General features: G+C 43.1%; 1 protein-coding gene across 2 annotated transcripts in view; it reads left to right on the forward strand.

The window, feature by feature from the left end:
* The window catches only part of dapk1 (death-associated protein kinase 1), a 297,329-nt gene that overhangs the window by 229,242 nt on the left and 53,943 nt on the right, over window positions 1-14,144 (forward strand). For both annotated transcript variants that reach the window (XM_084338233.1, XM_084338234.1), the window contains one exon: window positions 7,785-7,982. In XM_084338233.1, coding sequence (XP_084194359.1) covers window positions 7,785-7,982 — 198 coding nt within the window. The remainder of the gene's footprint in view (window positions 1-7,784; window positions 7,983-14,144) is intronic.

The following is a 14,144-nucleotide window of genomic DNA, read 5'->3' on the forward strand; positions in this document are numbered from 1 at the left end:
AGATAAATTTGCTTGTCTCTTGTAAAAATAGTTAGGCGAATGCTGAAACGCTGTCCCTATGAGAGGGTCGGACTGCAGAATATGCCAATGTTTATTGACAATAGTCCGCGTGTCTCTCGTAATAGGGCTGTAAGTAGACACGAAAGATACTTTGTCAGGTTTATCTTCTTTCTTTCTGGGGGTAAACAACGTGGCCCTGTCGATATGCTTGGTTTTATTAAAGGCTTTTAGTGTCAAATCAGCACTATATCCTCTCTCGTGGAAACTGCCACGGAGTACCTTTGCTTGTGCAATAAATGTATCGTCAGTATCACATATTCTCTTATAGCGAAGTATTTGGCTATAAGGAAGACTGTTCTTCAAGGCTGGGGTGTGATAACTAGAATAATGTAAGAACGAGTTACGATCCGTCTCCTTTTTAAAAACCTCTGTGTGTAATGAGATGCCATCTGGGGCTTTCTTGATCAAAACATCGAGGAAGGGTAAATTATACATATCAAACTTTAATGTAAACTTTATCGTTCTTCTACAGGAGTTCAGGTACTCAAGGAAGGCAAAAAGTTCGGATGATGAACCAGACCAAATAAAAAACAGATCGTCAATATAGCGCATATACGATTTGACACATTTCTCAAACGGGTTATTATTAAAGATATGATCCACTTCATATTTGGACATATAAAGATTGGCTAGGTTCACAGCGGCTGGAGAGCCCATGCTGAGGCCTCTGTTTTGTAAATAGTATTTATCTTGGAATCTAAAATAGTTTCTAGTTAGAACTAGATCCGTTAAACTAACCAGCGCTTCTGTAGGGGGGAGTAATACTTCCCTCGAGTTTAAATAAAAACTCAGCGCGTCCAGCGCATCTGCATGTGGAATGCTGGGGTAAAGGCTGACTACATCTATGGTAACTAGTAAGTCTGTAGGACTAATGTTGCAGGACGAGAGCCTGTTCAAAAAAGTAGTAGTATCCTTCAAGTAACCACGCTGAGAAGAGGCCAAATCCTTAATATGCGCATCAATGAACTGAGAGATTTTTTCTGTGGCAGAGCCAATACCGGAAACAATAGGTCTACCAGGAGGGTTAATCATATCCTTATGGATTTTAGGTAAAGTGTAAATAATAGGAGTAACCGGGTACTCTACGAACATAAACTTTATGGGATTACAGCACCCAGTGTGAGTACTTGTGAGCGCGGTCTAACTTGACTATATTGATTCAAAGCTACCCAAATAGCTTTCGAGACCTGCAGCTCCAAACATTTTTCTACGAACCCAATTCCCTGGAGGACGACAGCAGCTCATACTGCTAAACATGGAGAAAAGAGGCTTTGCTTTTTCCAAGGGGGAAAGCGACAGAATCTGCAGCTTATTCCCAGTGCCAGAGAGTTCGGCACCTGCTCCACCCAAAGGAAGAGAAGCACTGGCCTTGTCGCTCTCAAGTCTAAGGCAGAGAGAGACGCGTACCCTACTCCACGGTACGACCCTCACCAATTACTGGCAGGATGCCATTATACCGAGGGGCCTTCGCATCAACAAAGAACCCACGCTGGGAAGAGATTCACCTGAGTTCTGTGAAAAGTGGTGTTCGATCCTGGATAAGTGTTCCATGGATCTACTGCTTTTAATCATAGATAATGAAGGCTCTAAATTAGCCAAAGTCAGAGAGGATCTTGCCTTGTTAGAGGAAGAAATTAAAACTATTCTAACCCCTGACCAACTGACCGAACTGCTCGTGTCAGTGAACCAGAAACTTGATAAGTATAAACAGGACATCGAACTGCACAAGAGAGCCAAGAGGAGAAGAGATGTTCAAGACTACGCAACACATATGGTGTATCCATGGCTCCACAATCCACCTTCCAGGAACCGCAGGCCGACTTGGCAGCCCAGAGACAGGCAACGACATACCGACTCCTCCTCCACAGCGGTGAGCTCCGACGAGGCGCCCTCTCAGCCAGGCAGATACCCGCTCCGGAGCCAGTCTGTTTTTCGAGGCGAGCAGGACGCTCCGCTCCCGCCCCGACCGGAGAGAGAACCCATAGGAAGACGAGGCGGGGCCAGAGGAAAAAATCCACGGTTCCGGTGATGAGCATTACATCTAACATTGTCAACATTTCAGATGTATTATTGAGCGACCCACATCATAATATCCTGTCTAAAGGTTTATCTTTTGTACCAGCCCGCAAGGTGGATGCATTTACTACTAAGGTAGAACTATTTAAGTTTTTTAGAAATATTAAGTTGAAAGCATTTTATGCCAGAGGGTTTGATAAGAGAACTCAATACGCTAATGAAAATGTGTTGATAAGTGATGATGATGCTGATGCTAGGCCTGAGATAGAGCCAGACACCTTTAAAAGAAAAGTATTTAAACCCCGTAGTCTGTTTACTCCCCATCTCAATCCTCCCTCAGTTGAAACTTTCTGCAGATTAGTACAAAATGATGTCCTTAAGTTATGTGAGACCAGTCACAAAGCCCATCTTTATCCAAATTTACTTGAATCGGAGTCTGCAGCACTGAAGGAGCTCATGAAGAAGGAAGATTTAATTTTTAGAAAAGCTGACAAGGGGTCTGGTATCGTGCTCCAAAACAAGAGCTCGTATATATCTGAGATAAACAGACAATTGAATGAGATTGAGGTATATACCCTTCTAAATTCAGACCCTGTGTTCAGATTTTCTACGGAAATCAAAACGGTCCTTAAAAGCCTGAGATTGTCTGAGGCAATTACAGAAAATGAATTCAAGTTTATGTTCGTAGAGTACCCGGTTACTCCTATTATTTACACTTTACCTAAAATCCATAAGGATATGATTAACCCTCCTGGTAGACCTATTGTTTCCGGTATTGGCTCTGCCACAGAAAAAATCTCTCAGTTCATTGATGCGCATATTAAGGATTTGGCCTCTTCTCAGCGTGGTTACTTGAAGGATACTACTACTTTTTTGAACAGGCTCTCGTCCTGCAACATTAGTCCTACAGACTTACTAGTTACCATAGATGTAGTCAGCCTTTACCCCAGCATTCCACATGCAGATGCGCTGGACGCGCTGAGTTTTTATTTAAACTCGAGGGAAGTATTACTCCCCCCTACAGAAGCGCTGGTTAGTTTAACGGATCTAGTTCTAACTAGAAACTATTTTAGATTCCAAGATAAATACTATTTACAAAACAGAGGCCTCAGCATGGGCTCTCCAGCCGCTGTGAACCTAGCCAATCTTTATATGTCCAAATATGAAGTGGATCATATCTTTAATAATAACCCGTTTGAGAAATGTGTCAAATCGTATATGCGCTATATTGACGATCTGTTTTTTATTTGGTCTGGTTCATCATCCGAACTTTTTGCCTTCCTTGAGTACCTGAACTCCTGTAGAAGAACGATAAAGTTTACATTAAAGTTTGATATGTATAATTTACCCTTCCTCGATGTTTTGATCAAGAAAGCCCCAGATGGCATCTCATTACACACAGAGGTTTTTAAAAAGGAGACGGATCGTAACTCGTTCTTACATTATTCTAGTTATCACACCCCAGCCTTGAAGAACAGTCTTCCTTATAGCCAAATACTTCGCTATAAGAGAATATGTGATACTGACGATACATTTATTGCACAAGCAAAGGTACTCCGTGGCAGTTTCCACGAGAGAGGATATAGTGCTGATTTGACACTAAAAGCCTTTAATAAAACCAAGCATATCGACAGGGCCACGTTGTTTACCCCCAGAAAGAAAGAAGATAAACCTGACAAAGTATCTTTCGTGTCTACTTACAGCCCTATTACGAGAGACACGCGGACTATTGTCAATAAACATTGGCATATTCTGCAGTCCGACCCTCTTATAGGGACAGCGTTTCAGCATTCGCCTAACTATTTTTACAAGAGACAAGCAAATTTATCTAATCTCCTAGTCAAAACTGATTTGCCCTTAAAGAAACCTTCTCATTTTATGTCCAACATCCCAGACGGAAATTTTCCCTGCCAATCCTGTGTTCAGTGCCAGGGTATGATTAAAGATAAATTTTTCGCACATCCAAAAACGGGGAAAAATATCCGAGTCAAAGGACGGATAACGTGTAATTCGTCCAATCTGGTGTATTTGCTAAAATGTCCTTGTAATTTTTCCTATGTGGGCAAAACAACGAGAGCCTTTAAATCAAGAATAAGTGAACACAAATGTGCTGTGAGGAATTTAGATGTCAAGTCATCGGTAGCTCGGCATTTCTCTAAGTGTAAGCATACCGTCAACGACCTCAAATATATGGGACTAGAGCTAGTACTCAGGCCAGCGCGAGGTGGAGACAGACACAAGCTGCTGCTGCAACGTGAATGTTATTATATCCACCTGTTTAATTGTATCGAACCTAAAGGTATGAATGAAGAGAACGTCTTAACCTGTTTCCTTTAACCTCCTTACTCCCACATTGTTATTTCTGGTCTGATTTAAGATGTTGTTTGTTGCCAAACTAGATGCCCTATGGATAATTTGAAATAAATTAATTCAATTCAAGTAAAGTGGCTCAATTAGCCCTATAAATGAAAGGGCATGTTATATGTTATCAAGTTTCTGGTAATTTTGTTTCGTTTTGTATTGTATTGTTTATAAATATTTATTGATGATAGATATAGATATATCTATACATATGTATAAATTATGATTGTACTCTATTTTGATAGGTCATTCATTTAGTCATATTGCATAGGCACACCTGCGTTGTGATGTCATTTCCTGCCGTGTCATTTACCTGCCAGGTGTATTTAATCATCACCTTGAATGCATTTCCAGTGCTAGCCATACCACTGAAGAAGGACATTAGTCCGAAACATGTCTGCTTTGATTCAGGCTGCCAATTAAAAAAACATTGAACCTGTGAGTGCTGGTCCGGCTATCCTGCTTTGTTATACTGAACCCTAGATCACACAAAGGGAAAAAGGTAAGGGGAGGACAAACCCGGTACACATACAGACAAACAGCAACAGTAGGAATCAAATGATAAGGCCAATCATATAGATGTGCTCCCCCATGAATGTGTCAATTTACACAGAGGCCAATCTATATATATATACCTGGTAGCAACGCTAGCAGAGACACCTACCAGGTAGCAGTGTGAACAGAAGGAACACACAGTCCCATATAATTATGGAGACAAGGCCAATATAATACAACAGGGAAAAATAGAGCATAGTTCCACCACAGTGGCAACCACAGGCAACCTCCAACACCGTGATCACCGGCAAGTGACACAATAAGGCGCCGAGACGTGTGTGTGCTGTCAGGTATTTGGCTACCCATCCCTCTCGAGATTGATTGCCATCAGCTGTCATTCATCAGGCAATCAGCACTCTTCAGTAGGGATGGGCAGCACCTGACAGGGAGAGAAGAGACAGCATTACTCTCATGTTCACACACACACACACATCATATACAAAACAACACATTAAATATACTAACCTGATGTTCAGAAGGTGTCATAAATACAGTAATAATGGTAATGACCAACCCAGGTACGTCACACGCCTTCATGTCAGATGATTTTCAAAAAGGAAAATGTACTCTGTCGTCTACTCTACGCCATCCTAGGTTGTCAAAGTGGGCAGGGGTGAGGTGGGTTCTAGACCCATGTTACTGACCAGACACTCTATATCAGTGATGTCTGTTTACTGCAGAGTGGCAGCGCTAACAGAAATAAAAACAACCCAGGCCTATGTTAAAGTGCAGCTTGGCTTAGAGGATAATGTCTTGTATGAACTACTCAATCAATCATGTACCTCGGCGCGGCTGAATAACAGTAGCAGTGATCGCCTGCTGCGTCCATCGCGTGTATATATGTGTGCTAATATGGCGCGTTAGCGTTAATATGTGATTAATATGAACCAAAGCGTGTTAATATGTGATTAATATGATCGCCTGCTGCGTCCATCGCGTGTATATATGTGTGCTAATATGGCGCGTTAGCGTTAATATGTGATTAATATGAACCACAGCGTCAGCCGCGGATATATAGGCGAGGCGACTGAGGCAGCCGCCTTAGGGCCCGCGGGGGGTCTAGGGCCCGGGCCCGGCCCGGGACTGAATGGAGTTGCCGTTCGTTCGTGGGACTGGATGACAGACTGCATTGCGCCATGCCCCGGGGCCCGGGTCCTATGTTCCCCGGGCCCCCTATGTTTCCCATGTTCCAAAAGGGTCCTATGTTCCCCGGGCCCCCTATGTTTCCCATGTTCCAAAAGGGTTCTATGTTCTCCGGGCCCCCTATGTTCTCCCTATGTTTTCCCGGTAGCGATAAAGGCTCGCCCCAGGCTCGCCACAGCAGTGGATGGATTTAAAAGATAGGGCACTTTTATAGATAATTTATTTGTATCGCAACGGAGTCATGGATCTAGTCGTGCCACGTAGCATTATGTCGAATAAATTCAAATAGAATAAACAAGTCTAAAACAAAGACTTTTAAACGAAGTTTAGCCTATTAAATCATTTTATAAGCGTTCGTTTATTTGTGGTCTGCGTGAGAACACTGAAGCAACAATCTGCAGAACACCAGCCCTCCCCTCCCCTCCCCTCCCCTCCCCTCCTCTCCTCTCCTCTCCTCTCCTCTCCTCTCCTCTCCTCTCCTCTCCTCTCCTCTCCTCTCCTCTCTCTGTCCCCTCTCTGTCCCCACGCTGTCAGGCTTGATTGATTGATTGATTGAAAACTTTATTAAACGAATGCTTATAAAATGATTTAATAGGCTAAACTTCGTTTAAAAGTCTTTGTTTTAGACTTGTTTATTCTATATGAATTTTGTCTACATAATGCTACGTGGCACGACTAGATCCGTGACTCCGTTGCGATACAAATTAATTATCTATAAAAGGCTTTTAAATCCACTGTTGTGGCGAGCCTGGGGCCTGCTTTATATAGCTGCTGCAGTGCAGAGAACACTCTCCGTGGTGCTGAAACGTTTTTCCTGTTTTATTCCACTATTCCAGGAATTTCCAGAATTGTGTGCGAGAGATATTGGGATCATAGGAGAGAGATGGGAGAGAGACCTGCATGACCAAGCTTGGCTTCACAGTAGAAGAGAGAAGACAAAAGCGATTTGATCACTTTATTTTTTTATGACCCTCCATGCTCCGTGACCTTCCTTATTGAAGCGTTCTTATTAATGTCCGTGTTGCGCACACGTGGGAGGAGGGAGGGATGTCCCGGTGCCGGGTCAGGTGGTGTGGGTGGGGGGGGGGAGGGGGGGGGGGGGCCCGAGCTGGCCCGAGCTGTCAAGAGCTGTCAATCTCGCCTCAGGGCCCGTGGGGCATTCCAACCGCCACTGCACAGCGTGTTAATATGTGATTAATATGAACCAAAGCGGCGAACCAAGCGGGGATCTCATGCGCATGCGCACGCGCGAGCACCTGGGCGAAGGAAAAGGAAATGCGCATTACCGTACTGGCGTATGGCGAAGAATGCGGAAGCGCTCTTGCACTCTTCCGCTGGGATTAAGCTACACGCGCCCCGGTTGCGCACCACGTATATATATGCTTGTAGCGTAATCGCAATGTCCTGGGTTCGAATCCGGCCCAGGACATGTGTTGCATGTCCTGCCCATCTCTCTCTCTCCCAATTTCCAAACTGTCCTGTCAATAAAATGCACTTAAAAATGTCCTTAAAAATATATTTAAAAAAAAAAAAGAGAGATGAATTGGTATTTTATCTTCTTGTCTGACTCTGGAGAAGACGGTAAGCGCATGTTCCATAATGTTGGTGTGTTCCTTTTTAAATGCACAGTGTCTGTATTTCTCGTACAGGCGTGGGGGACTTCAGTGTGTGGGAGTTCTCGGGCAACCCGGTGTTCTACTGCACCTACGACTACTTTGCGGCCAACGACCCGACGGCCATCCACCTGGTCCTGTTCAACCTGGAGGAGAGCTACGAGACCCAGCTCAGCCACCTCACCTACTGGCTCAGCATGCTCAAGGCACTCACACTGCCACACCACCACATCGGTGAGGGGAGGTGTTGGATAGGTTGGGAAGATGGACAGATCATTGAGTGGATGGATGGAGCCATGGATGGATGGATGGATGGATGGATGGATGGATGGATGGATGGATGGATGGATGGATGATGGAGAGATGGGTGGGTGGATAAAAGTATGGACGGGTAGATGGATGATGGAGGGACAGACGGCATTCTAGTCCTACTTTCTAGACAGTAGACACTGCGGTTTATCACTTCTCCTTCATACCTGTCCCCCTATGTCTATTGTGTCACTGTCCTCTATATGTCTATTGTTTTACTGTCCCTGTCCTCCTATGTCTCTATTGTTTCACTGTCCCTGTCCTCCTATGTCTCTATTGTCTCACTGTCCCTGTCCTCCTATGTCTCTATTGTTTCACTGTCCCTGTCCTCCTATGTCTCTATTGTTTCACTGTCCCTGTCCTCCTATGTCTCTATTGTCTCACTGTCCCTGTCCTCCTATGTCTCTATTGTTTCACTGTCCCTGTCCTCCTATGTCTCTATTGTTTCACTGTCCCTGTCCTCCTATGTCTCTATTGTTTCACTGTCCCTGTCCTCCTATGTCTCTATTGTTTCACTGTCCCTGTCCTCTTATGTCTCTATTGTCTCACTGTCTCTGTCCTCCTATGTCTCTATTGCCTCACTGTCCCTGTCCTCCTATGTCTCTATTGTTTCACTGTCCCTGTCCTCCTATGTCTCTATTGTCTCACTGTCCCTGTCCTCCTATGTCTCTATTGTTTCACTGTCCCTGTCCTCCTATGTCTCTATTGTCTCACTGTCCCTGTCCTCCTATGTCTCTATTGTTTCACTGTCCCTGTCCTCCTATGTCTCTATTGTTTCACTGTCCCTGTCCTCCTATGTCTCTATTGTTTCACTGTCCCTGTCCTCCTATGTCTCTATTGTCTCACTGTCCCTGTCCTCCTATGTCTCTATTGTTTCACTGTCCCTGTCCTCCTATGTCTCTATTGTTTCACTGTCCCTGTCCTCCTATGTCTCTATTGTTTCACTGTCCCTGTCCTCTTATGTCTCTATTGTTTCACTGTCCCTGTCCTCCTATGTCTCTATTGTCTCACTGTCTCTGTCCTCCTATGTCTCTATTGTCTCACTGGTGCAAAGGTGCAATATGTAATGATAACAACCCTAGCACCAGTTTATTTATTCTCGAAAAAGGGACATTGAGGTTTTACCCTAATTTTCAATGTCGTTGAGATTACAAATACAAACGGTTACATACTGAGGTAGGGAGGTTTGTGATCATGTTCTTAAATTGTCCATAGGATAGTGGGATATTGATTTTTAGAGTGAGATGAATATCATTCCAGGATGCTGGTGCATCAAAACAAAAGGCAGACTAACCAAGTTGAGACTGAACTCGTAGGACCTTAACATAATGAGTGCCTCGCATCATGAGCATCTTATACCTCTCACTGCCAGTGCTGTAAGCCTATGGAGTCGCTCACCTTCTTTGCAGGGCTATAACTTTTTAAATATTATAGCTATATCGACATTACTATGGCCCATTCAACATCGGGTATCTATCGTTCCCGATGTGGGAACGTTATATTTTCCCATTCATACATTGTCGTGTGTAATACCGTCGTGAATATAAGTATGTTTTTAGAGTGTAGAGCAGTAATTCCTAGAACGCGAGTTATAAAACTCGTTATTGGTAGGGATGTTCCGATCACGTGATCGGGATTGGGGGCCGATCACATGATTTTCAGAAGATCGGGATCAGGAAAACAAAATCGGGAAAAAAATATATTTTTTAATATATATATTTTTTATTTTTTATTATTCAACAAACATGACCATGTTCACGTCTTAAACTCATACTGAGGCCTTAGTTTTGGTTTTAAATTACATATCATCATTCATTTATTTATTGTATCATCAGATCAGAGAGTGCGAGCCTCGTGTCTGAGTCAAGATGGATAAGCTAACAGATAAAATAGTAAAGGGAGAGCTTTTGAAAAGTTCCCAATGCATCTGGGAAAGCTGCATTTTTGAAGCATTTTGACCGCAGGGAGAAGAACGCTCGAGGAGAGGGGAACAGCTCTGAAGCCATCAACGGTGGATGATGCAATTATTTTTATCCACAACGCCCGCAAATGAACAGCGGACCGAAGTGGTTCATTGGTTTTTTGTAGGGATGTCCGATATTATCGGCCGACCGATATTATCGGCCGATATCGGCAGTAAAATGTGATATCGGAAAATATCGGTATCGATAAAAAAAAAAAAAAAAAAATAACAATTTTTTTTTTTTTTTTTTTTTTTTTTTACCTTTATTTACCCAGGCAAGCAAGTAAGAACCCATTCTTATTTTATTTATTGTCAAAAGTATGCATGTTGGTTTAATTCAACAACAAGAGATATGTAATGTTAATTTTTACTTTTTTAATTATCATATTTTGCACAGATAATGCTTACATTTAGAAAGCCTTTTGAATGCATCCAGTGAAATTATTAGTTACCTGAAATTATTCAGTTTTTTTGGGGGGAAACCCTGCATATATCGGTATCGGTTGATATCGGTATCGGTATCGGTATCGAAATTAAGAGTTGGACAATATCGGATTATCGGTATCGGTAAAAAAGCCAATATCGAGCATCCCTAGTTTTTTTGTTCTTGGATTTAGCCGGTTGGCGACGTTTTGTTAACGTTGTTCAATGCAAGAGGTTTTTGTTGCTGATGTGACATTCATCAACAGAGAAGTGGTGAGTCCTGATTTACTACAATTAATTGGCTGCTGGTTTATGAGTGTTTTTGGTATGCTTTTGTGTCATGAATCATGATGACATTCATGTTTTAGTCTGTGTCTGCAGTGTGGGGGCATTTAATTGTTGCTGTTCAGCTGTTGTTAACTGCGGAGCTATGTCGTTATTCGCTTTGTGAGGATTATCGTCGGCATTTCAGACCAAAATGGAGCAAATCATTACATAAGTCGAACACTGTGAATGTATACTAATGTGCAAACAGATTGAAACTTTTAATACTTCTCGTATGAAGGGGCTCAGGATGAATGTAATGTGAGCCACCGTGCTCGAGGCGGGGCTATTGAGGCAACACAGGGCAAAAATGCGTCAAATTGGTTACTAATGTGAAAGATCGGATCGGGAAAGATCGGTATTGGCAGATACTCAAAATCACATGATCGGGGTTCGGATCAGGAGCCAGAAAATGCGATCGGGACATCCTTAGTTATTGGCATTATTAGATTGGCGGCCAATAACGAGTATACTCTGAGTATACTCGTTATTGGCGCAGAAACGGTTAAGTGTAAGTCAATAATTTCAGTCGGTCAGATAAGGACCATCATTCCAACCTAGCATCAATGTAATAACTGGTGGCAATTTTCAATGAATGACTTTAAAGATAAACAGATACTAATGTCTATTTTGTCTTTCTGGTCAGACCAACCCACCTTATCATACAGGAGGCAATGCTGAGTAACTATCACCATTAATTAATCTAAAAGCAGAATGAAAGTGCACTCTGCCATGTCTATGGTTAAAGGTGCACTCTACCATGTCTAGGGGTTAAAGGTGCATGTTGCCGTGTCTAATGCACTCTGTTACTTAGAAATCGGCCTTGCCTATATTATTACCTACTATGCTAATATGTCTTTACTACTAATATACACTCAAGACTGTAGCACTCAAGTTCGACAATGTTACTGACCCTTAGCTGCCAGAGTTGTACCCTTCGTGCTGACTTGTTGTACAGAACTTGAAAGTCGCTTTGGATAAAAGCATCAGCTAAATTACTAAATGAAAATATATCTGAGAATTGTTTCACTTCTCTGGCTCTCCGAAAACTACATAGTACACCTTTAATTGCATTAGAGTGTAAAATGTGTATGTGTAAAAAACTGGCCCCGGTATTCACTGACATCTTCAACCTGTCCTTGGAACAGGCTGTCATCCCCACCTGTCTGAAGAAGTCCACCATCATCCCTGTACCCAAAAAATCTACGCCCGCTTGCCTCAACGACTACCGCCCTGTAGCCCTCACCTCCATAGCCATGAAGTGCTTTGAGAAGCTAGTGAAGGGCTACATATGTTCCTCCCTCCCCATCAACCTGGACCCTCTGCAATTTGCATATCGCCCCAACAGGTCCACGGAGGACGCCATAGCCCATGTGCTGCACACAGCAGCATCACACCTGCACAAGAGGCAGGGGAACTATGTGAGAATGCTGTTCATTGACTACAGCTCAGCATTCAATACCATAGTCCCCTCCAAACTCATAGCCAAGCTCAGGGACCTGGGCTTGAACTATGACCTCTGCCAGTGGGTCTTGGACTTCCTGACGGGCAGACCCCAGGTGGTAAGAGCAGGCAACTGCACCTCCTCATCCATCACGCTCAACATAGGGGCCCCCCAGGGCTGTGTTCTGAGCCCCCTCCTCTACTCCCTGTACACACATGACTGCGTAGCACAGCGGAACAACAACACCATCATCAAATTTGCTGATGACACAGTAGTGGTGGGCCTGATCTCTGCCAACGACGAAAGGGCCTACCTGGAAGAGGTAGAGAACCTGTCACAGTGGTGTCAGGAGAACTGCCTCTCCCTGAACGTCAGCAAAACAAAAGAGATGATTGTGGACTTCAGGAGGTCGGGGATCAAGGACTACAGCCCCCTCAGCATCGACGGGGCACCGGTTGAGAGAGTGAACAGTTTCAAGTACCTCGGAGCCCACATATCCGAGGATTTGACATGAACCACACACATTGACAGTGTTGTGAAGAAGGCACGACAACGCCTCTACTTCCTCAGGCGCCTAAGGAAGTTCCAAGTCAGTCAGAAGATCCTTAGGAACTTCTACTCATGTACAATAGAGAGCATCCTGACTGGCAACATCACCTCCTGGTTTGGGAATAGCACTGCACAAGACCGTAGCCGACTACAAAGAGTGACACGTTCAGCCGAACGCACAATTGGAGGGGGGCTTCCCACCCTCCAGAACATTTACAACAAGCGGTGCAAGGGGAAGGCTAAGAGAATTATTAAGGACTCGAGCCACCCGAACAACTGCCTCTTTGAACTGCTGCGGTCAGGCAAGCGATACCGGAGTCTTAAGGCGAGCACAGAAAGACTCAGAAGAAGCTTCTATCCCCAGGCCATCAGGCTGCTAAACGAACAATAAACACCATCAAATGCACACACCACACGCACACACTCACTTAAACAAACAACACACTGCAGCACCCACTCTCCACACTTTAGATCACACAAACACACTTTATATGTATTGATAAAGGATTTGCACTACAACTCGTACACCTACTGTAAATTGTACCTAAATTGCACCTCATCCCATTTCTGCCTTGCACTATATAGTATTGTATATTAGTACACTGCACAGTATTGTATATTATATGGTAACTCAGTTACGTCTATTCTGCATCGAACATTGTACATATGTCTATACTGAACACTGTGACCTCATTTTTTTTTACTTCTAATTTACATGCTATACTATGTTATTTTATTTCATACTTATCTTGTCTTGCACAGTCTCTGGAGCGTAACAGTAAGAAGCATTTTGTATAAAAGTATTCTGTACTTCTGTATGACAACTATTAAAGAAACTTGAAACTTGAATGTCTGTTACCTTTTTTTGGTAAAAGTCTGACATTTTATCTGGTGCTTGCCATGTACAGTAAGTAAGGCATTACTGCAGGGAGTAATAGATTACATGTTACATTATGGATATCGACACATATGACCACTATGTATTAACCTCTTATCCCCAAGATAGTAAGCTCTTATCCTGAAGCTATTAAGCTCTTATCCCCAAGATATTAAGCTCTTATCCTGAAGATAGTAAGCTCTTATCCTGAAGATAGTAAGCTCTTATCCTGAAGATATTAAGCTCTTATCCCCAATATATTAAGCTCTTATACTGAAGATATTAAGCTCTTATCCTGAATATAGTAAGCTCTTATCCTGAAAATATTTAGCTCTTATCCCCAAGATATTAAGCTCTTATCCGGAAGATATTAAGCTCTTATCCGGAAGATATTAAGCTCTTATCCTGAAGATATTAAGCTCTTATCCTGAAGATATTAAGCTTTTATCCGGAAGATATTAAGCTCTTATCCTACCTCTCCAATTACATCATCAAGTTCGCAGACGA

Source organism: Notolepis coatsorum, assembly GCF_963971535.1.
Source record: "Notolepis coatsorum genome assembly, chromosome: 2".
Lineage (NCBI taxonomy): Eukaryota > Metazoa > Chordata > Actinopteri > Aulopiformes > Paralepididae > Notolepis > Notolepis coatsorum.